The 26,026-nt window shown below is 30.3% G+C and overlaps 1 protein-coding gene across 1 annotated transcript; it reads right to left on the bottom strand.

Annotated features, from left to right (window-relative positions):
• Positions 1-7,166: 7,166 nt before the first annotated feature.
• Positions 7,167-25,471, bottom strand: LOC140433357 (uncharacterized). The gene is made up of 3 exons (XM_072521380.1): positions 25,022-25,471; positions 15,725-15,910; positions 7,167-7,390 (listed from the first exon to the last, which is right to left on the bottom strand). The coding sequence occupies exons 1-3, from the start codon at positions 25,083-25,085 to the stop codon at positions 7,182-7,184; spliced, it is 459 nt and encodes a 152-aa protein (XP_072377481.1). The 5' UTR covers positions 25,086-25,471; the 3' UTR covers positions 7,167-7,181.
• Between the last annotated feature and the right edge of the window lie 555 nt (positions 25,472-26,026).

Below are 26,026 nucleotides of genomic sequence, written 5' to 3'. Positions count from 1 at the left end.
TTAGTCTTCCAAAATATCCTCTCCATTTATGTTTTGGTGAGGTTCATGAACAACTACACCATTTTGAATTTCTTCATTTAGTTTTTCGGCAAAAACTGAATTTATTTTATATATTTGAGCAACAAAGTTTTGTTTTTGGTCAGCAGTCCAATGTATAAACCATTCTTTGAATAATTTAATCTAAAAAATAACTATAGTAAGACATTCATAATATAGACAATAAATCAATCATCCTATAAATAGTAAGATAAACAATCTATAGTTATGCTATGCAATACTTGCTGCAATGAATCTGCTTATATGTAAAGTAAAAAATATTCCTTTTTTTCCTGTTCTTCCCTTTCCATGTTCTTATATCTGTTGAACCAAAATACTTGACAACATTCCAGTAGAGTATACAATTGAAAACTTAAAATTTATTTTTTTTATTAACTTACTTTATGAGATCATTACTTAGTATACTCATCATCAAACATACCAAGTATAATATCTTTAAATAAGAACAGTGAAATGTAAATACATGATACTTAAAATGAAAATATTTGTACACTGGTATGCCTCCAAAAACATGTCACACAAAGACTGTTGTATTTATGTCTATAAATAGGAAAAACATTTTGATCAAACAAGAAGGGTGCTATTATAATCATTTCACATGTAGCTCACAAATTTTAATTACAAAAACTATTTGGTAGTAACAATAATATACCCGATTATAAAAATGAAACCTCTAAAATGTTTTAGATAATTTTACTATATAATTGTATCTAACCTATATTTACTTACTTAAAATCGATTTGCTTTAAGAATTTATATAATAATGAACGATACATATTTTGGAAAATCTGGGCGGTTGTTAATTTCACTTAAAATTTTACTTAAACTGGACATTTCTTTCTTAAAAAAGAATCTGTGTACTATCTGTCTTACAGATGTTTTAACTCTTTCATCATATGTTGCAAGGATAGAAGGTCGACCGCCAATATTTTTAGGATATCTTACTGTTTCAGTATGCTTATATTCCTCAATTGTTCTGTCGCCTTCCATCCATCCATCGCCTTTCTCCGCCAAGCACGTATTCCCATATTTCTCATGTCTTCCTCGATGTTATCAAGTAACCTTTTTCTGAGTCTTCCTCTTTTTCTCTGACCAATGACTAGCTGGGTCATTTTATTTCATCCATAGGGCATTACATGCCCTACCTACCTCAGACATTCCATCTTAATATGTTTTACGATATCAGGTTCCTGGTATATACTATAAAGTTCGAAGTTGTATCGTCTTCTCCACACTCCATTGTCATTTACTGCTCCATAGATTCGCATTAGTAGTTTTCTTTCGAAACATCCTAATATGTTTTCATTATTTTTTGTTAAAGTCCAGGTCTCTGAACCATATGTTAGGAATGCGCGTAATATTATTTTGTAGAGTTTTATTTTTGTATTTCTTGATATAATTGTGGATTTAAGGAGGAGATTGAGCCCAAAATAGCATCTGTTGGCCGTGAAAATTCTGAGGTTTATCTCTGCGATGGTATTATTTTCAGGGTTAAGGAGTGCTCCCAGGTATACTATTTTTATATACCTAATTTTGTTACTATTAAACCCATTTTTGTAGCAGATTTTTTTAATGTACTTTTAATACACCTCTCTTACAGCGTTTTTAGTTCAACCAACAATATTGATATCATCAGCATGCACGATTAGCACATATTTATTATATATTTAACCAGTGGTTGTGATTTGTGACATACGTATTACTTTTTTCAGGGCCAGATTGAATAGTGTATAGGAGAGAGGGTCTCCCTAGCGCAGCCCGTTATTTGTTTTAGAAGGTTCAGACAGTTCCCCCTAAATTCTTACTCTACATTTAACTTTTTCAAGAGTTAGTTTTGTTAAATTTACCAACTGATTTAGTATTCTTAGCTCTTTTATTGCTTTGAACATTTCTCTTTTATTCACATAGCCGTAGGCTGCTTTGTAGTCTATAAATATGTGATGAGTATTTTTTTCCAAAATTTGTTTTAGGGTTGCAATCTGATGAATTGTCGATTTAACACCTCTGAAACCAGCCTGGTATTTTCCTACTATCCGTTCTACCATACGGTGACTTAGTGCTCTGGAAAATATTTTATACGCTGCATTTAGAAGCGGAATTTCTCTGTGGCTAGAGTATTCAAAGATATCCACTTTTTGGTGTATCGTGCAAAGTATTCCAATATTCCAATCATTGGCGAGGGATTTATTTGTCCATATTTCTTTTATAAGCTGCTGTATTTCCATTATGGTATCATAGACACCTTAGTTATATAGTTCAGCTGGGAACTAACTTCAAGAATCGTTTATAGAAAATACAATTCTTAATTTCCATTAACTGTTTATTTAACACTTATTTTAATTTATTGAAAGTCTTGTAACACTTAGACTAAAAACAAAATTAATTTATACCGTTTATTTACCTAACAGTACAAAATTATTTTATCGACTGACTTCTACAATTAAATTTTACATTTAATAACGTAAAACACAACAGGCTAGTCAAATAGTGAATATACTGTGACTAGTCTCCTTACAAAACTTGTTATTGGATTATTGTGAAGTGAGCAAGCAGGTATACAACGTTGATTTATTATTAAATTAACACTAAACGCCAGTAAATGATATTATATTTATTTATTATAGCATAGTGGTAGACGAAGTTAATATTTACTTAATGAAATCATTTTGTGTCAGTTAACTTTTTATCTAGTTTTCCTCATTTTTTTTTAATTATTTTCAGCAAGTAAAGTAAATTTGATGCTTATTGATAATTTCACTAAATAATCGTATCGTCTAATACTTTAAGAATAAACAAAAAGTTTCAACAAATACTGTAAAATATTATTCATGGAAACAATTAGTCATGGGATAAAAATCATTGCTTTATCACGAAATGAATAATAAACATTGGGAAATTATTGTTAATTATTTAAATATGCACATTAAAGACAATAGTACATTATTACAAACGCATATTTTACTATAATTTGATCAATTTTTTTTAATATCATGCCATTTTTCTTAATGAAATGTTTACTTGAATCTGCAAAAATTGATTAAAGAAAATACATAAAACTATATGTGTATGTTAAAATCGATGTTAGCAAATCTTTTAAAGGTAACTTTATGGTGGTATTATTCTGGAATATAAGAGACCTAAAATAATAGCTATTTTATTAAAAAAAAAAACAAGTAGTGTTTACTTTGGTAATTTTTTCAAAAAATTTTGTCTAATAATATAAGATATACGTGATTACGTGTTTTATTAATATATTACAGTTTGTGTGTGTGTTAAATGTTCATTAAAACTAAATTTATACTAAATTTTTATGAGTGGCTGATTTGACTTTAATGGTTTCTGCTTAAAAGGATAAACAAAAATAAAAACATAATCTGAAGAGTGATTTCTAATCTTAGTTCAGTTTAGTTAGGGCAGAACAGTCGCGACTTCAAGATATGCATGATTAAGGAGACATTATACTTAAGAAGCGTTAGATTTTTATAGATATTGTTACGCACGTACGCACAGTAGTAATTCCAGCCTAAAGAAGTATGCATAACCGTAAATAACAATCAAACATCCATCGTTTAGGTGGGGAGGATTGGCACCTGTACAAGATGTGTACAAGTCAGAGACGAATCCTCCCAGCCATAATGCCCTCCACACACTCAACCGCAAATGTACAAGGTGAGGCGCTATAGTCCCATTGTCGTCTATTTCTCGTGTCGTTGTTATGTTGCGTGTTCAAGTGCCGAGTTACCATTTTGGGCTATGGCTGGTGCATCTACCGGCCATGACTCTCGCCCTTTTACATCCCTTTTTACCCTATGGACTCTTACCCTTGTTTTTATTGTTTTTATTAGTATGTTTTTGATGAAGTTTTGATAGTGTTTTTAATTTTATTTTTGGCCGCAGGACTGGGTACTGTCAACTTGATATAATTTGGGATTCGGTTTGGGGTCTTCTGCAATTTCGTAGAGTTACAAGATTATCTACTTATTATACATTGTCCAAGAGTTATTGTTTGGTCTTCTATCTACCGCAGAATCTGGTTTGGTTCGTACTCTAGTTGACGAATTTTACACTGGCTTGCTTTTCCATTATATCTAGTATCCTAATTAATTGTGTATCTCTGAACAGAAAGCATTCAGTTACATAAATTGGTACATTTGTAGCTTATCTTAGACATATTTTATGGACTGATTGGATCTTTTTCTTGTTGGTGATATGCATATGTGTATATCTTGCATGTCCCTATGCGAGATATACGTATATCAGTATGGGTAGTAGAATGCTATTTTTCAATCTGGTTTTGGTTTTGAAGGCACTGGTTCTGGTTCTGTTGTATTCACAGTAGTGGTATTCACTCGGGAGGTTAACATCAGACATTTGTCTATTATGACAAATATTTAGATTTATCTCTCCACTCGATGGATCTGTTGAACACATCTAATTAGTTTTCTGTGTTGATTTTGTCTTCTTAAACATAAATGATTGAGTTTTCTCTGAGTTTACAGCTATTTTTCATTATATGCATCGGTTTTTATGCATTCATTCAGGGCAGTTTGTAGGCACATTTTGAGCAGTTTGTAAATTTTTTTTACTATATTGCTATATTCGTTATATATTTGCTATATTCTGGTTCCTGCTGTGTTTAGCAAGTATATGTCTCATCAGAGTAGGGCTCAATAATTTTTAAGGTGCTCTTGGAACGTTTGGAACATTTAGGTCAAACGAAAGGCTTTAAGCAAACGTAATTCGTCCGTTGCAGCCATCTTCTTTACATCAGTAATTATCTTTATCATTTATCATTTTGATAAATATTTGTTGTAAAATTTTAAGTACCTATCATCTATTTATTGTTTTTGTGTATTTTAAAACTAATACTCTAAACTAGTTGATTATTAGGATAAGTCATTATAAAACAGTAAATAGAATGTTTCTTAGATAGGGCATTTCAGCAGCAAGGAAGTCACCTTTCTGTGCGGTAATGATTCACAGGTACTTATTTTGAAAATAGCTTTACTATCAGAAAATTTTAATTTAAAGGTGGTGCTAAAATATGGATTGTATTCTACTTCGAACAATTTTTATCATATCAGATTTAAACCATTTTGTTTAAGTTCATTGAGAGCTCCAACGAAAGTGGATCCATTATCTGAATAAATGTCATTGGGGATACCTCGTCGAGCTATGAAACGCTTTAAGCAGGATAGGAAACAGTCTGTTGTTGGATTGGTAAAGAGTTCAAGATGAATTGCTTTGGTACAAAAGCATACAAAAACACAAACGTAACCTTTTATTTCTTTGGCTCCCCTACCCGATTTATTGTTTAGTAAAAATGGTCCTGCAAAATCTATGCCACAGTGCTGAAATGGCAGTGATGGGGTTGTGCGAGCTTCGGGTAAACTGGCCATTGGACAACTGGCAAATGTAGGTTTAAATTTAAAACAAGTACGATAATTTCTTACCGTTTTTCTTGCAAGGTCTCTCCCCCGAATTGGCCAATAATATTGTCGAATTGATGAGAGAAGGAGTTGAGGACCTGCATGTAATAGGACTTTATGTTTATGTTCAAATAACAACTTAGTGAAAGGATGATTAGATGAAATTAATATAGGGTGTTTAGAGTTAAAGTCTAATCCAGATAATCTAAGTGGACCGGTTTCTCGTAATACATGGTTTTCATCTAAAAATGGAGTAAGATTTGAAAGTTTATCTTTGATCGGTAATGTATTACAGTGATCAATTGCTAATCGATTTATGCATTTTATTACTAAGTATAGCAAACTAGTACAACCGTACGTAACGGTGTTTAATTGGTAAATTGAAAATTCATCTGCTGGGTTGTCCCTCCAAAAAATCTGTTGAAGGGGCTTGTGTGCATCATGTATAAGGATCTGCCTATACATTTTACTAACGTCAGCAGATATAATGTACTTGTATAGTCGGAACCTAATTAAAATATCAAATATGTTATTTTGCACCTTTGGTCCAACATATTGTAACTCATTGAGAGACCATCCAGAACTACTTGGACTTGATCCATCGAAGACCACTCTAAGTTGAGTAGTCAGACTACTAGGCTTGTATATGCCATGGTGGGAAAAAAAATAAGTTGGTTCAGTGACCATGTCACTTTCTACCCTGGTCATGTGACCTAAATCGATATATTCATGTATAAAATTTTTGTATAATTGATAAAATTAATCGTGGTGGTAAATAGTTGTTCGATAGGGTGAAGAAATAACTTGTAAAATGAAATCTCTTCACACGTTCTTTATTGTCTGCTCTTATGGCAACATATTATGGAAACATACTACTCTTATAAATTTTAAATTTGTAACGACTTTGCCTAGGGCTGACAGGGTTGCCGTCTAGACAATTAAATCTTAGGGCTAGGAATTATAATATATAGGTACATAGAATAACATATTTTGAAATAATTTTAAACAGTATTAAGTATTAAAAATTCTTCTTCCTCTACAAATAGTTTAAATCTTTCCCCCGTTTCATTTTTCTTCCCTAGACCAAAAACACCGATTAATTTACCGCTTTTCCTTTTACCAATTTTCGCATTTAAGCCACCCATAATGATAGTTATATCTTTTTTTAATTTGTTCAAGTGAATTTATCAATAATTCATAGAGTTGCTCTAACTCTTCTTCTGGTTTATCGCCGGTTGTAGCATACACTTGTAAAACATTTAATTTGACTGGAGTTGTATTCAATTGGATTATTATTACTCTTTAAGAAACAGGTATAACATTTGTAACATAATGACGTAATTGAGGAGATACGATTACTCCATTAAATTGTATCTCAATGCTTAAACCATAATTTTACTAACCTATTCACCTCAAAGAGATTCCACCAGCCCGCTACGTCATCGAACATACACGTTGATAACGCGGTAATAACGCCTTTTATGTTATTTTATTTTAATAATAGGGTTCTGAAACTATTAATAATAGTTTACTTAAGGAGAACAAATAACTGGGTATATTTTTTTTGGTTTTCTATGTTGATATATTCGTAATGCGAATAATCTGTACAACACAAACCATGGATTGCACACAAAGTATATATGCACAATAATCACTGTACACTTAGTCATAACTACAATATTTTTTTATAATAATTTATTTGTACAACATTACTAAACCTAATAATAATAAATAATAATAAATCACATTAAATTTCAGTACATTTGTAGAATTACAGTAGTCACGTTCGCAGAGTGAACATTTTTCAAATACGAAGTCGTTGTCATTCCGCGAACTAATGTCGCAGATAATTCCTTCAGATTTTAGGGCACATCTTCTAGTAAATAGTCGATGAGTTGCATTTTCTGAAACAAAAACTACTGTAAGTACATATCGTAATATTATTAATTTAAAATGTGTGTAATAAAATGTATGATTTAAAATATAGAGCCATAAAAAATCGCAATAATTGCGATAGACCATGGAATCACTCAAATATACGAATCAATAGTAGCATAGTCATTGGTTTGATATTGTTATAGTCATGCCGGATTATGGTTTGATATTGTCGATAACTCCGTCGATGATCGAGGAAGGTGACGTAGAGGTTGATTGAGTCAAATGTGACGACGAAAAAAAGAATATTTATCTGAATTTGAAATATAAATTTGAAAGAACACAGGAACCTCATGAAGAATTCAAGTCATCACCACAAATCATTCATTTATTGTTTCCCAAAACAATAAATGAAACATGATATTTATGGCTCAAAAAAAGAGATGTGGAAATTCATAAAACAGAAATAAAAAATTAAGCACATCACCAAAGAAGAATATTCAACATACCTCAGTCAAATAAACTTAATATAAGCTTAATATAACTTAAGCTTAAATAAGCTTAATATAACTTAAGCCGGAACTTACAGAAGCAATAATGAATGAAAATGAGATAAGCCATAACCATGTCAAAAAATAATAAGGCTCCCTGAAAAGATGGAATAGCAAATAAGCTTACAAAATATGATAGAATACAGCTTATACGACAATTGTTTATAATGTGTAATAAGATATTAAGCTTTTACGACAGTTGTCCATAACGTTTAATAAGATATTAAGATATTCAAGAATACCTGTGAAATATAGACAGAGTACTATAATTCCTCTATTTAAAGGGATTAAAAAAAAACGATTGAAATAACTAGAGAGGCATAACATTATTAAGCACTTCTTTGAAATCATTAGCAACAATATTAACAAATAAGCTAACGAGAATGTATATTAGATGAACAACAAGGCTTTCATGTCGGAAAATCATGTAACAATGCTGTCTTCATAGTAAGCAAATAGCGAAGAAATCTATAGAATACAATAAACCAGCCTACTTATGTTTTATAGACTTTAAAACCCTTTAACAGTGTGAGGCTACACAATAAAGAAATAAATATAGTAAGCTACGCCGATGACAAAGTTCTGATAGCAAAGAATAAAAATGATAAACAACGAATGCTATACCAGTTTAGTACTAAAAACAAAAAATTTAATAAACTACTGCAATGAATTAACGTATCATTTACAAAAACAAAAAAAGCGATTCATTGGTGTTTTAAATTTAATTGTATTCATTTTTGTATGGAATATACCACACGTTGTATACACACATGTTTTTTTGTTCCAACCGGTTTCTAAGGAACACAAAACAAAAATGCTGTAAATTTGTTAATGGCAATAAGAGGTTAGTGTCATTTTTCAGTCGTTGTGTGAACTATTCCTGTTTGGTACGAATACGAAACAAAATGCTTTTCATTTCAGTTAATATTTTCCGGTTATATGGTAAGTTTTAAAGTAGTGCGTTAATTTCTTGGAGCAGTGTATAAAAATTCCACCACTTAATCGAAAATCTTAGTAATATTAAATAAATCAGTAAGGCGAAAACTTAAGATTGAATAGCAAATGATATAACAAATAATGAAATTTAAATATCTGGAATTAAACTTACCTACCACAATAACATTGAATAGAAAGTAAGGAAGCAAGTGGCGAAAGCAAGCAGAGTAGCTAGATGCCCTAACGATACAAAATGAAGAAATTGACACTTATAAACAGAAACAAAAGCGCGAATATACAAGTCTGTAATCCCACCTGTTATCATAGCAAGACCACACGCGCGACAAGAATATATTTGGAGACAAATGAAATGAGAATAACTGGAAAAACACTACAGAATAAACAGCAATAATGAATGGATGTAAAGAATAAAAAGAGAATCAATTAGATTAGAAATACATTAATTTTAACAATATTCGAATACGAATAATTGAAAAGAACACGATATATATTGTAAATAGATCATAAGACATAGCATTAAAACGAAGATATAGATCGAAAGAAAAATAGAGCAAGACATGAAATATAATTATTATAACGTTGATAAGGCACAGTGAAATTCACAAAAAAAAAAAAAATGAGAGATATAATAATCAGGATCATACGAAACGAATTCCTGCAAACAAGAGGCATTGTGGAATAATAATGGAACATAGGGTAGTGATTTAAAAACATCTAAAGGTAATGCAGGTAACATATTATAAAAGAAGATATAAGCTTTTTTAATGATCAGTGAATAAATGGGTTTTTTCCTAATGTAGGTATTATAAAATGTATTTACTAACTCAAAATATACTGGTGTATTAATTTTGAACTTTTATTTTTTATGATATAAAATTATTACTACAGAAATAAGAAATAAACATAAAGTTTTCTATTGTGTAAAATTAAAATGTGAAGTGTTGCCTTCTTGGTATAAATCTAAATATTCTGAGTTTAATGATCAGTTTTTTAGATAAAACCTTTTTGAACATCGCTACGAGTTAATTTTAAAAATACTATTGAAATTGGTTTAGATTTCTTCGTTATTTTTTTTATATGACTGGTTTCTACGAGAAGCTGATCATTTCCATATTAAGGTATTATTTACACTAGTTTTATGTATAGGGTTGAATGTCCAAGATATGAACATCTAAAGTATCCATTTTTCAACACCGCATAGTATACCCACTCAACTTTTTTTGGTAAGGAGGGGCACTACCGTGAGGTTGTGTATGTTAGAGAAGGAAATTTGGTGGATTTTATCATTTTGAATTCCAGTGTTTTAGCATTTATACACAGTATGTAAAATATTACACCGTTTTAAATTAAGAAATATGTCTTTCTTTTTTTCTTTTTTTCTTCAAAAAACAAATTATAAAAACAAATAAAAATCATTCTAATACGAAATAAAGAGACTATCAAATAAAAGTTGATATTTGTTTAAAAAATGTTATATTAGTTTAAACAATCGTATCGAATGGTTCGATAATATTGTCTGCTGAGAATAGCTCTATCGTAAATAGAAGAAAAGTTTTATTCACGATCAATAATTCTCTTCCTCATACTTTCACAGCACACAGCATATCGTTCTTGGACTATCTGAAAAATATGCTAAGTATGAGGGTCATGATAAGGCCAAATCTAAACATTCTTTAGACCTTTATACTTTAAAACCCTTGCACTCTTATCACCTAAGCAATGTTTAGATTATGGATCAACCTATATTTACGGAATTATATATAACTAATAATAACTTTCGTCGATAGCTAATCTTTTCTCAACAGATAATGCCATTTTTAAGCAAGCATGAAATTTGCGCTGCACCACAAAATTCAGTCGAATGAATGTTTCAGGTTATGTTGCTAATATAAAAGATCTCTTTGTCTGTCCCATTTTAGAAGAAGAAGAAGAAGAAGTCTCTCCATTTTCTCTCCTGATGCCAACCATTATGTAGCTTCGTCTATTTTTTAAAATTTTAAACTGTTTGTCCTTGTGTAGTGTAGTGTAATGTACAATTTTATGTTTATGACATTCTTTGATTATTGAATAAGCCAAAATTGACGAAATGCCCCTGAAGATACTCTAGGAAGCGAAAGTACTTAGGCAAGATTTAATTAATATACTGTGCTCGATATCTGCCTTTTATTCGATCAAAGTTCATTTATTCGAGCATTCAACCTTATATAAATTTGTTCATTATTTGTCATGTGCACATTACGTTGACAAGAGTTTTATTTATAGCCAAAGAACTGGGTTTCGTTACCATGCGCAAATATCACGTGATTTTACAGTGTAAAATTTAGTGTCAAGAGCAAATGACGTCCAGAAAAATATTTCTATCCAAGGTTGAGATGCAACAAGCGGTAGAGGAAATGAAGATTTATAGAGAACTAGATATGACTGACAAATTTTCTGAATTATCGCATTCTGATATGGATTCGTACATTCGATCAGCGTACGACTGTCCTAATAAACGGAAGTGCGCACGGTAACCACATCAACCAGGTATGTACAATACAATCAATATTAATATACAGTGTTTGTAAATTCGTACTTTTAGCTACTTCCAATCGTCAACAAATACTGATCCTTTAGATATCAGTGATGAAGGACCTAAGTGGATCCCAGTTTCGAAAAATGTTTCAACATGTATATGGCCTGTATATCTAAATGGTTGGAAAAAACGAACTACAATTTTTTGAGTTACTTGTCTACAAAACTATTGGTAATACAATAGTTGTTGAAACAAATAGATATAAAAATGTAAACAAACATTTACGCCTAAATGCATGGGTCGATACTAATTATAATGAAATACGTACATTTATGGATATTTTGATTTCGATATAACTGGAGAAGTAACCATCACTGAAAGATTATTGGCGCAAAATTCCATTATATAAAAACAAAATATCAAAATATTTGCCACAACATAGATTCGAACTGCTTTTGGATATATTTTATTTAGCAATTATTGAAGAACTTCCTTACAACGAGCTTCAAAAAATTTAAGAAAAATTGTTCCAGAAAAAAATTCCAGGTAAAACACTGATACCCTTACGAGGTCATTAGTCCTTTTGGCGGTATATAAAAGGAATGCGACATAAGTTTGTATAGAAATTCTGTAAAGGATATCGATAGGGAGGATTTATTAACCATTTAATGTTGCGATAATGAGATCGCAAGAACAAGTAAACAACCTGTTTAAGAATCTATGGTTATGGGAATTTCACAACCATTGCTTGATAGTGGCAGAACTCTTTTTGCAGATAACTGGTACACCTTAGTGCTCCTTGTGGAAAATATTAATAACAGATCAACTCATCTAGTTGGAACAATTTGTAAGAAACAGAAGATACGTGTTAAAGTCTGTGGTCAATACAAAGCAAAAAATTGATTGTTCTAAAAGAAAATTAAAATACCGTTGTTGTTATGAAGTTACATTACATGAAGAATGCTCTTTTCTTATCCATAAATGATATTAATGAACTTGAAGAAGTACATCATACGGAGAGTTCTAGGATCAAAACGTCTGCTATAAAGCTAGGTAATTTGTTGATTTGTCGAATCAAAAGGCATCTTATTAAAATTTCCTAAAAGAACGACAATTAAATGGCATAGACAATAAGCTTTCGAATTTATTACAAGTACCTCTGTGAAAATTTCTTATACTTCTACATCAAAATAAAAGAGAAAAAAATGTCAGTGGTGTTCAAACAACATGTCATTATAAAACATTTTGAAAATGCAACCTCCAACATCATTCATTCTACAGGAGATTACATTTTTGCCAAAAACTGGATAACAAGAGAAGAATTAAACGTGAGAGGTGCAAATATTGCTACAAAAAAACATTGACATTAACACGGGCCTAGTTATGCTGTAAGAATACGAAAAGGGTTACTTCTGTTTGCTCAGGGTGTTATGTAAATATGTTTATATCTACGAATTGTTTCTTTTAAACATGTTTTTAGATTTGTAATCTGAAATTTTGAATATTTGAAAATTGGCTTTTCCAAAAAGATATTTTTAAAAGCGTAAAATGAAATTTTGTATTTTGTAAAATTAGTCTCCCACAATTCTACATTCTATAAGTATAAATAATGATAGTATGTGTAAATTTCCTCATTATTGAAGAAATAAATAAATTGTTTACAAACATTAATATTTTGTGTCACATTTTTTACAAAAAATAAAAATTTTATACGGTCACGTCTACGCCAGGCCAATAAATACATTCATTTAAATCAATTCTATGTATAACCGTACGAGTATCTCGTACTATGACGTATTTTTATTTGAAAGTGGAACGTCATGACATGTGTCCAATGCTGGTACACATGGCGCTGGATATAAATCGACTGTGTCCTTGTATGATATACATTGCAGTGTATGATTAACTTTGAGTATAAAAATAAAAATCATTTATAACCCACGATCTGATCATGATAAGTACATAAATCGTAATACTTTTTTTAATTGGCATAATTAAGTGCCCTACAGCCAGTCACAACATACTAATATTTTCTGATTAACAGAAAAAAGATTGTCTAGTATAAATAAATCTATAATATAAATTAAATTTAAAATTTAGGTAGCATTACAAATTTAAAGCCTTAAAATAATTCTTAAGGATTAGAGAGGGATAAAATATGAACACCCGTTTCTGGTCTATGGACCATCAAGACATTGTTTTTGAAGACCAACTAGACCAGATGACGGACAAGAGGTATCGACAAATGGGATAAAACATAAGTTTTTATTCTAATTACACTTAAATATTGCTTGTTTTTGAATGGTAATACTTATATAGAAACAGTACCTATAGCCACCGAGCTCAGTCTCCGAACCGACTCCCAAGCGAAAAATGTAAGAATTTAGAAATTATTAGAATTACTTCGCATAAATAATTATATGAACTAACCTAAACTTCTGTGACATACGTTTCCACAAAATATTCGGGGATTTTAAAACTCTATGCATTTATCGATTTGTGTATCAAAGGTTAGTTCCTACTTTCAAGGAAATTTGTTTGAGTGTTAGTAAAAGTTACATTTATTTCTTATTTCCTGTAAGATAACAGAAAGATGATGATATTTGTCCTGAATAATTTTTGTGGATTTTAGCTATTTTTGCCTTATCTTTTGAAACAATAAAACTGTGAAATGCGTACGTTCATTCAACTAAATTTGTGGAAATGATTATCTCGAAAGTATATTTAGAATTCCTAAAATTATATTTATATTGATACTTTTACTACTGTAAAATATAGCTGTTTGAGTTAATAAAAAAAAATTTATTAGATACTAAGTGTCTTAAAATAGATTGAAAAAATGTAACCTAACATATAACATGTGTGTTTAGTAATCGACCAAATATAAGACGTTAAAAATTTTTTATTACTACTATTAAAAAAAAAAATATGTTGTACTTAAAAACATTAAATCGAAAATTAAAATAAAAAAAATGATTTTTTGTATTTAAGTAGTTTTCAACGAAAATCAGCATTAGTATTAAAAGCTTTTAATTCGAAGCTGTTTAAAAAATAATCTAGAGGGTTCCTTAAATTCATCATCACAAGATTTGGTCCAAATATTTTGTCTTACATTATATTATGCTACAGGAATTGATGTATTAATCACACAAAATATTCGATTATATTTATTCCATAATACAGATAAAGGGTTTATTAATTAATTGTTCAATATTTCTAACCATATTTATCTATAATATGTACAATATTGTGCTAATAACTCACATAATGATCAAAAAGAAACATGAAATTGAAGTATTCATATATCAACGTTGAGACACGTTTTATCAAATTTTATATCTCTTAGGATTTCTTAAAATTTCCATTTATTTCTGACTATATTTTCTACTACAAACCCATATATATATATATATATATATATATATATATATATATATATATATATATATATATAATATAGAGATATATAATAAGAATAAATATTAAACTCAACATTCTTCTGTGTTAAACAGCGTCCATTATCACTGCACCGAGCTTTCGACATCCTCTCTGATGTCTTCTTCAGGGCTTCCAAGGTAATAGTCTCCGAGCCCCCAGCCACTACCACACTGATCACGAATCAAAATGCACTACTGCTACTGGGAACAGTGGACGGTTTATTTATACCGTGGGTGGTACGTGGTTTGGGTGAAGGATGGAGTGGGGATTGACGCGGGGGTTGAAACGAACATTTCTGATGGCGGAATTTTGATTGGAGGATGGAACGGTAGGTCTCCATGTCGAAGGTAACTGGATGCCGTCATCTTTTTTATTGGGACCATTTGGCCCTTTTTCAATTTCTATGGCTCATCGGACAATCCTTGTTTTATAGAAGCGGATGGCAGCTACGGTTCTGAAGTTTTGAAAATATATTTTGTGACCTGTATGAAGATGGTTTTGACCTAGAGCTGAAATTGAATCGGAATTGCGAACAAAAATAGAATGTTCGTAAATTGTATTTTAGATTCTACGATTTGTTTGGTCTATATAAGATCATGGGAGTCTGCACAGGGAATTTCATAAACTAATGAATAATAAAATATTGTCTTTGATTGATTAGACAAGAGATGAAAGTTTTTGTCGGGCTTAAAAAATCGTCTTTATTCCCCTTGATTTAATTTAATTTTAATTTCTTAATCTTAATTTTGTCAAACATAATAAGATATACATCAAATGAAAATAAAAATATTTAAATGAATTGGAACGAGATATTGAAAGCAAATTATATAGGTACATAAAAAAACTTATACATACATAACGTAATTTAAAAAAAATATTGCATTAGCGTTAATGTAACTTACTTTCAATTGTAGTTAAACACTGGTAATTTTGTTTATCTTCTGCTGTTCGAAAACCAGATCTTGCTTGGTCTGGTCGAATTGTAAAAACTGAGTTGCTGCAGTCGATTGTTGAGATATTATTGTAAAGGGTTGGATTTTCACAGCCGTATTCCGAAAGTGTACACTCGAAACATTTTAATCCATTTACTAAAAGTAAAAAAAAACATAATAAACAGGAGAGTTTAAATAATTATTTAGATAAAACCAAAATAGAAATTTAGAAAATACTGTTTTATATACAGTTATGGAAGTCCCCTATGGGAGCCGGTATAACAACAGATATCGTTTTTGTTGTGTATATAACAACAAGTATGGGCATGGGCATGAAAGTTGTTGTAAATCATTTTTATCAATTTTTGAATAACAAATTACAAATTTTAATAAAGTTGTATAATCCTTGAATTTTTTAAATTCCACTAATAGCTTAAATTAATATCTGTCAATTTAATCAACTAAAAAAATAAAGCAGCTTTTATTGAGTCTAAAATTTAGCCGAACGGTTTTAAAATGGTATTTTGGTAATTTAGAAAAAAATATATTTGATACAAGACGAGATTTAAATAATTAGTCAAAAAATTTATTTTTCAAAAGACAAGTCATTTCAGTGGTACCTACTTTATACCCGCCAGAATCGTGGAAGTTTGACGCATTGTTAGAGGTATTAAAGAACGGATATATCTTCAGCCAATTGAATTGAAGTCTACTGCGGTACGATCGTCTCTCCAAGGGAAATCGTGCATTTGTAACATGATGCTTAATAACTTTCTATTTCATTAACCGTCGGGTTTTCAATAAAAATCTTATTTTGCCATCACTTTTATAAATTAATAGTGATTAAACATTGACATAAATTAACTTTATCCCATGGCTTATTATATAAATGGTATGGTATATTTATATGGTACAGATGAAACTCTTCTAACAAAATGTACTATAATTGCACGCTCGCTTTGAATCGCATTTATTTACGAAAGCAAAGAAAGGTCACGTAGCTTAAAGCAAGTATGCAGTTGTAGAAAATTTATTCTTGTAACATGATGCGTAATAACTTTCTCTTATAGTCACCGTCATTATTTTAATAAAACCAATTTTATTGGTATCACTTTAATTATAAATCATACAAATCGATTTTTCCTCCATGATTTATTCGTATATAATATCATAAGAGAGAAAATTTTGCCGACAATATTTTCGACTGGTATGAAAGTTTGTTGCCTGGCAATTTTCGCGAATTAAATTGTGACAGTTAAATCACGAGACCTCAGTCGAGTGATTTTGTCAAAATTTCATAAGCGAAAATTGCCAAAAGGCAACAAACTTGAATAAAACCAGAAGAAAATTTTGCCGGTAAATAATTTTCTCTCGTGGACAGTTTTTGAACCAAGATCCATTCTTCCAGTTGGGGTAAACGGTAAGAAAGAGTCTGTCTGATAAAATCTTTGGCCCACTTTTTCCAATAATTTCAAAAATAATCTAATTGGGCAAAAATTTTTGTTTGATGAATTTCTTACCAGCCATTTGCTGCTTGCCACACTTTTCGAGCCGCCTTGATTTGTTTTGGAAAAAATGCTGTTTTATTTCATTCGGCCAGTAAAATTCTCACATAACATCAAATTCCTTCTGAAAAAGTGAATCTTGGAGTTTACGGACTCATTGTCTCTCCAAGCAAGTTCAAATGAGCAAAGGTGAAAAAACTTTTTTTGTGTTGCATCGGGGGTTTCCTCGTCGTAGATTTGGATGATTTTTAATAGTTTTTTGGTGAGTATTGATTTTAAACGGAGTTTTCTTTTTTCTTAAACACTTTGAAGCTACCTCCGCTTGGTATCTCTGGCCAATATTGTACATTTGAAAGATATATCTGTGAAAGGGTCAATTTTTATACCATACTCCGTAAAATATTTTTCTTGTACCATTTTTCCTGCAGTATTCCACATTGACTTTACACACGACTCTTTATAGTCTTCGCATTGCCTTTTTTCATGTTAAAGGCATAATCCTCGAGAATTTTTGTTAGTTCCGTTATGATAGTATATCTTTCAAACGTAAAATTTCCCACCCATAGGAACTCCGAAAATTGAGTGCAAATAGAGCTTCTGGACCTTCTAGACTAGAACTTTTTGATTTCTCTACCTGACTGGCATCCAAATCTTGATTTTTCGTCTGGATTCATTGTATCTGTCCAAAATTGATTACGCCTCAATGAAGTGTGTCAAACTGACAACAATAGAATTACCAGACACCTTAGTGACGGATCTGTCATAATTTTGTCGCTGAGAAATCACTAGCAGGAAGGAGTTTTGTCAGTAGGAAACGTGGCGTTGCTATGACGTTTTATCAGTTAAAAATAGTCTAGTGAAATAGACATAAAAACATATCCACCTTGTATTAAGATTTCAACCATTACACACTTGTATCCCAGCACTGTGTCTATACAGATGATAAATCTTTCTAAACAAGTTGACTACAATTGCACGCTTGCCTTGAGTCGAGGTCTTTTACGAAAGCCAATCGTACTGCAGTACACTTCTACACTTCAACTCAACCCATCAATGATGTATTATCTTCTCCCTTAAACTTCCACTTATTTGTAGGAATAATCCCAATTGTACTTGGTTTTTAGTAATAATTATGATTGTGTCTAAATTCAGAAGTATCTATTAAAAAAAAATTAAACCGTCTAGCCAGGCTTTATACTGGCAAAATGATGTGGCTTATTAAGTTTTATTGGATTAGATTACTAAACTGAAAGGTATCAAACATTCAAAATGAATCAGTAATATTTCAACAAAAAATTTCAACAATTACTGTTTTAATTACCACAGAATATAGCCAGCTTGACATTAATAAGTTTGTTTTACGTTATATTATTGTTAATTCAATTTCCATCAGGTAACCAGCAATTTCAAAATGATACAAAAAGCGTTGACCAAGACGTAATAACCTTTATAGGTCTTCAATTTGCTAATTTTGTGTTAAATATTGCCAATGAATGCTTTACGCAAATTAAAAAAAAAGTGGTACAGAAGGCGGCAGTGTAGACTTGAACGAAACAAAACTATGTTTTCTGCAGTTTTAAAATTTAAATAATATTTTTAAATTGAATAAAGTAATTTTATTATTTAGTAATTTTTTTATATATTTTAATAAAATTAAAAATGTTTATTTTGTACCACGGACACTCTTCGTCGCGTAAATGGATTCTTCCAACCGTTTACTGTGACTGTGAACCACGAACCTCTATATTGTGTCTAACCATATAGGTAATATATATATATATATATATATATATATATATATATATATATATATATATATATATATATATATATGTATATATATATATAATATTTGCTAAGAGCTGTTTATTCTATTTCTTAATATTGTTAACAATCTGCGTTGAGTATGGTGTTTTAATTAAAGATTTAAAATATAACAAATAAAATATGTAGGTACACTATATAACACAATATAAGCATGTGAAAGACCAAGAACACTATTATTTTAATATACTTTTATCTATTTCTTTATATATTATGAGATCTTCTATTACATAAATGTAATTAGAATTTAATAAAAGTGTGACTGGTGAAAAAACAGGTGTGACTGATGAAAAAATTGGACCAGTCACATTTTTTAGAAAAAATCCGCTTTATCTATCTACCTATTTTACCCATATTTTCTCATGTTTTTGGCAATCTCTATATTTCATGAATTTGCAATTTTTTCGTTTATCAATGTTACATGAAATCTGACTTTTTCTAGTGATTAAGCTTTAAATTTTAATAACTAGCTCAAAATTTTATGCCGTCGAATTCAAAGTATTTCGTTTCTTTGTATTTTCTAAGAAAAATTTGCCATAGCAATGTTTATTTTTTTACTCTACACAGAGACTAAGAATTTTAACGAACAAGAAGCACACTGACTTTGATAAAAACGCAGATATTTTGATGTGAGGATTTTCGATTGAAAATTAGGGTGCTTTTCCGATATGAAATCAAAATAAATGGAAAAAATAAATATATTATATCGTGTCTGGGACATAAAAAGTTTTCATCAAATTTTGTAAAAAAAATTTCCCACATACTGTTACTATTTGTTTTGGTCACAAAAATTATCGGCTCTTGCCTATTTTACACAATGATTAAAAAATTACTCATTGAAAATAATAATAAATACCTGTATTCTAAGGTCATCACAATGATTTTTTAAATTATGCTTGATGAATATTATAGGTGTATACACAAGTTTGTTTTGCGCCTTAAATATATCGTAAATAAATGAGGTAATATACAACTGTTTAAAAACTACTTTTTAATAAGGTTACAACAAGTATAAAAAATACATGATTACCAGTAATTAATACAAGTTATTCTCTAAGTCTGTTATTTGTAACGTCAATTTTATTTTATTTTTAATTGATAATAGATAGCTCCTTTAATGGGCATTTATAACATTGTAGTGTCTACTAGCATCTACAATATAGGATGTGACATTGACCAAGAGTTTAATTTCCATATTTAATGCTTAAAGAAACGATATTCTATAAACAGCTTCCAAATATGAAATAATTTAATAATAATAATTTAATAATTTGGGATTTATCACCTCGAGATATATTTAATAAAAGCAGAGAATTACAAGGGGGCAGTTTATGCTAAACACCTCGATTGAGGTGTTTGTTGACATTACGTTACCTGTGAATCATGGATGATTAATAATTATAATTACAAAATAAATGATAAATGATAAAATTATATTCAACAATAAGCATAAATTTTAAAAATAATTCTGATTCTACTGCAGAAGAATTGTCTTATTTTATCAAAAACATTGACCTGAGACCTGAATATCTATTTAGCCTTGCCCCTTTCCTGTCAATAAAAACGAAAAATGTAACCATGAAAATAAATGTAATTTTTAATAGAGTGTATATTTTAAAATTTATGATTATTATTATATATTAATTATGTATATACATTTTTTATTTTTTAGGGAATTATTGCACTACATATGCCGTTATAAAAAATTAGAGAAATATGACAAACGTATATGTAATAGCAATTTATTATCGTATTATGGCTAATATAGTCAATGCCGGCAATTGGTTGTTTTTTTTATTCTTAATATTGTTTTCGGTCATTTTTGAGTTATTGTTTGAAATTATCTGTATTTGCAAATTTAAGAAATTGTCGGAATGTTGCCACCGTTTTCCTCTTTTCTTTTTTTTATAAATTAAATTATTTATTTACGTTAATGTTTTTGCCTTTAAAATTTTAATACATTACATAATACATTTATTATTATATACATTTATTTGTTTTAACTTTAATTAAAATTGTAGTTTCCTATTTTTTACGATATGTTATGATTTACGTCTCCTTTTAATTTTTGTTTTTATATATTTGCTGCATTAGTTATTTTTTTTTTCGTTATTTAGCATTAAAAAATTCAAATTAAAGAAACTTTATACATTGTACTAAAGAACGGAAGCGTATGGAAAAGGTTTAACAAAAACGAATTTAAGGCCAAAAACGCCAAAAAAAGTAAGTATACGAACGATGAACACGTCAAGTACACTATAGTCATACCAGAAGACACCAGCTAGAAACGTAAGAGAGATTAACACGTCTTAACAGCAGCAGGAGCAATTTGAATAAAACCGGTCTGAGAGACCTCCACACCCGTTTGAATGACATTCGAGTGTTAGAATTCATTGGAGAAAGGTGTATTAATTCATGAAACCAGGTTCAAGATTCATTTAGCTACCTTTACAAATTTTACATTTGTTTTTAGCCAGTCAATAATATGTATTATAATAACAAGTAAAAAAGATGTACTAAGAACTACACTACCACGCTCAAAGCTCCAGACCATTCCTTTTCCCCCTAATAGCAACCTGATGCCCGATGGGGGATCCCCTCTAATACGAACTTATCTAGTATTTATATATTTGCCAGGGTTTGTTGCTTTGGATGTTTGTTCTTCCATCGATGAACATCGTACCTAATTTTCTCACGCAATATTGGGCTTGGGTGGTTTTCCAACTCAGCGAACTTAACTCTGGCTTTTTCGACTATCGTGACAATCACTCTTACTTGTTGAAGTTCTCTAAACAAGAAACGTTTAGCGACGTATCTAGGTACATTTACTGCTTCGTGTAGGCTGCTGTTGTGTATCCTTTTTTTGGTTGTATTGCAAAAATGTTACCATGCGAGAGATTCATATGGTAATATAGGAAATATGATGCTATTTATTAATCTTATTTTTGTTTTAGTATGTAGTTTGCTTTTTCTACCTGCGAGTCTTCTTATTAATGTTTTAGCTATTGTTGCTTTTTATAACGTGGTATCTACGTGTTTTTTGAACGCCAATACTTGGTTCGTTATGATTTTTACATTTGAATGGGATTGTTCTGCACCGTCAGTTATTCCTCTGAGTTCTACATTTTCTTTTTGAAGAAGAATATGTACGGTAGTAATAGAAACAACAATGTTGTACAAATGTGAAACTTAGCTACCGAAAAAAGCTTAAATTGACCTTTCGGAAAAGTCGTAGCTAAAACGCTAAGATTAATTTCTTCTTTCTATTCTACTAGTTCTATGATCGTTTTCGATCGTTGGATATTATGTTCGCTACCATATCATGACTATGATTGCTTTGTTAACATCAGCTTCAAATAATAATATAGTCTATTTTTCGTACCATTGTCTTAAGTTTTTAAGCCATGATATTTTCTTCTCCATGGCCACGTTTAGCTCGGATCTTCACTTATACAATGAGATGATTCACTTATACAGCTTATTTTTAGTAGGTATCTATATACCTACCACTAAAAGGATTATAACCATTTTCGCGTGGCTTAACTTAGATTTCACTCTTCTACTCCTTGTAGTAATATAAGTAAGATATAATAATTTATCATTCTAACTGAAAGGTCAATACTAAGATCATAGATGCAAAGGACGGTTCTTATTTTTACAAAAGTTGTTTGGGCATGTTCTAGTCGGCTTGTAATTTAAATGGTTGGATCTCAACTCTCATATAGCTCTCATAAAGGTCCTTACTGCAGTTAGTCAGCGCTAACTTATGGTCGGCATATCTAATGACATTCACGGTTACGTCATCTGCTGCAATCCCTTCTGTTGTCTCTATTAAGGCTTCCTTAAATATTTTCTCTGAATACAAGTTGAAGAGTGGAGATGAGGATATAGAGCCTTGTCTCACTCCTCTTTTTGTATTTATTGCATCTAATAGTTTTTGTTTACCTTTTATTCTTACCACATGATGCCAGTATAGATTTTTTTATTGTTACTGATATCTTACTCTCTATTGATTTCTTTATTCCAAATCCAGATGATGTCTGATGATGAATAATTTTTTCCATAAAGGAAAAATACACATAAAAATATAAAGGAAGTAACTAACATAGATATTTAAAAAAGGAATATATACTAATAACAGCAGTTTTAAATAGGTCTAGAATTTCTCTTGATATAATTTACTGTTATAATTATTTCTTATTAAATACTTTAGATCTTAAATACTAAGTAAGAGTAAGCATTAAAAAAGTACATTTTTGTGTTAAAAAATGTTTAAAATAATTGAACTCCAGCATTATACTTTAGCATTATAATATCATATTATAAGTTTAGAGTGATATTAAAAGGGCGTAAAATTAGTTTACGCCTTTACTTATCATACTGATGGATCAAAAACACACCAAGTCAATCAGAATTACATTACTGGCAATATATTTTTGCGTACATGAGTGCATGAAAAAAGCCTCAATTCGGCCAAAATATTGATTGCCTCGACAATCAAGCTGGACTCAACACTCTACGAAGTCTACAACTTGTGAGTCCGTAACAGCTTGGAACTGTAAACAGTATCTTAAGCAACGATCACAGCAAAATAAAATAACTTTGGTATGGGTATGAATATCAAAGGGTTTCAAAGAGTCTCTCGTCGCTATAAGTACATCTCGCCGTCCAAGCTTCTCACGCTTCTTGCCTTCCTAATGTTAATTTTCCAGATTGCTGATAGTATAAGCTAGATATAAAAAACAATTTTATGTGGCGGTCTGAAAAGAACCACAAGAACAAACGATCCCATGAAATCTACGATCTATAATCTACAGCAGCACCGAGCAAACAATTTATTAGACTACTTAAATGTAAAACAAGAATAGGAACTATCCAACATCGTTTTATTTACACCATGATAATATAGGGAGTCACACTTTCACAAAAACAACAGCACTAAAAATGCGAATGAAACAAAGGCGCATAAAAAGATCAATTCTCGGCATGGTAAAAAAAGACAAAATAAGGAACCAAGACCTAAGAAAAAGAATTGGTATCACTGATGTCGCCGAACGTATAGCAAAGCTGAAATGAAATTGGGCAGGTCACATAGCGAGACTAAAAGACCTAAGATGGACCAGAAAATTAATTGACTGGCGCCCAAAAGAAGACAACCACAACAGAGGACGACCACCAAGACGCTGGATTGACGACATTAAACGAATATCCAATAAATGGCAACAAGACGCACAGAACCGTGAAGAGTGGCGAAAAATGGGAGAGACCCATGTCCAGCAGTGGACAGAAGAGATTGCATGATGAATATAGGGAGTAAATAAACGATAAAGATTTTAATTCACAATAGCGAACAATTTTCATAGTAGCACTCTATTTGAATTTTTCTGACAGGATAACTGTAGATGTACATGATACAAAAGAAGAAAACAATATAGTTATATGGTGTAAGGGATACCTATTACCTGCTTTAGTAATCAATTTTTATTCAAAATGTACAATTAATAAAGATTAATTAAGATCTTACAGTATTATTCCCTGATTGACACAAACCTTAATTAAAGATATGGACAAAAATAGCGAGAAAACGAGACATGGTTTGAAACTATCTAATTAATTTTAAGGTCCAGGTACTTGGAATTAAAGAGTTCCAAATGAGAAGAATGTCAATATCAGCTAATTCATTAAGATAATTAAAATGTTTAAATATTATAAAGTAATGTATTTAATATTTATTAATGGCAATCAGATGTTAATGTAGAAGTTTAATAAAAGAAAAAATTTGGTAAGGGCACATGAACACATATTTTATCTTGACCTAACCTAATAACTATAATTATATTTGTACTCTGACCAAACAAATACATCATAAACTTGGCCTTGCAGTATAAAAACTAAATCAACACGTAGTAATCAAAGTTTTGTTATACATATCACTTACCTATGTCAAAGAAGATGAAAACTAAACACAAACTCATCGAGCACATTTTCACAGAGACCTCCATTATTACAATGAACACAGTTGAGAAATAATCTCTGTTTTCTATTTATTTTTAAAATTGCAGAGTACTGAGGAAGGAAACCTCCGATAATAAAGCATCACCGAGATTAGCTTGCGGTTAATGACTGTCTTGTACGACTAGGGTAATCGTCTCATTTCCAACCACACAAATGATCTCTTAACTCGCTTAAAATTAAGTCTGTAAGCAGCCGGCGGTTTCCCACGCAAAAGACGCACGTTCTATTGCAGAACGTTTCCGAAAATCAGAGTTATTTTGCCGGTCACTTGATTCAAAACCGTACGCGACTGAATTGGAGTGTTAGGAGGTGAGGTCGCACGCTTTTATGTCATTAATGAATCGAAGAAGACGTAGAAGGGAAACCCGCTGCGAGGCGGGTTTGACACGATAAAGATACCTTTGAAATTACGTCCTGTATGTAACATTACAAAATATGTTTGACATGGCTTTCTGCCCGTGATCGGACACTTATTTGACGTTAGGCGTAAACATCGGAAATGTATTATAAAGTCTCACTCTTATCAAATTTAAATACAAAATTGTTATATAATTAGTGAAAAACCTAATTAGGCTTATTAAAAGAAATAGTTATATTACTTAATATTAAAATAATATGTACCTATACTATACACTATACTATATATTATATATATATATATATATATATATATATATATATATATATATATATATATATATATATATTATATATATATATATTATATATATATTATATATATATATATATATATATATATTATATATATATTATATATATATATATATATATATATATATATATATATATTGTTATGATGTGTTTTTTTGTTTGAATGATGAGCAATGAGTATTTTTAATAATATAATATATAGGGTTTTTATCGCGGTTCTCAAAGAATTAGCTTGTAAGTACTTTTTTAAATTATC

Source organism: Diabrotica undecimpunctata, chromosome 2, assembly GCF_040954645.1.
Source record: "Diabrotica undecimpunctata isolate CICGRU chromosome 2, icDiaUnde3, whole genome shotgun sequence".
NCBI classification, from domain to species: Eukaryota; Metazoa; Arthropoda; class Insecta; order Coleoptera; family Chrysomelidae; genus Diabrotica; species Diabrotica undecimpunctata.
The sequence above is the reverse complement of the archived record's forward strand: the minus strand, read 5'-3'. Positions and strand labels throughout refer to the sequence as shown.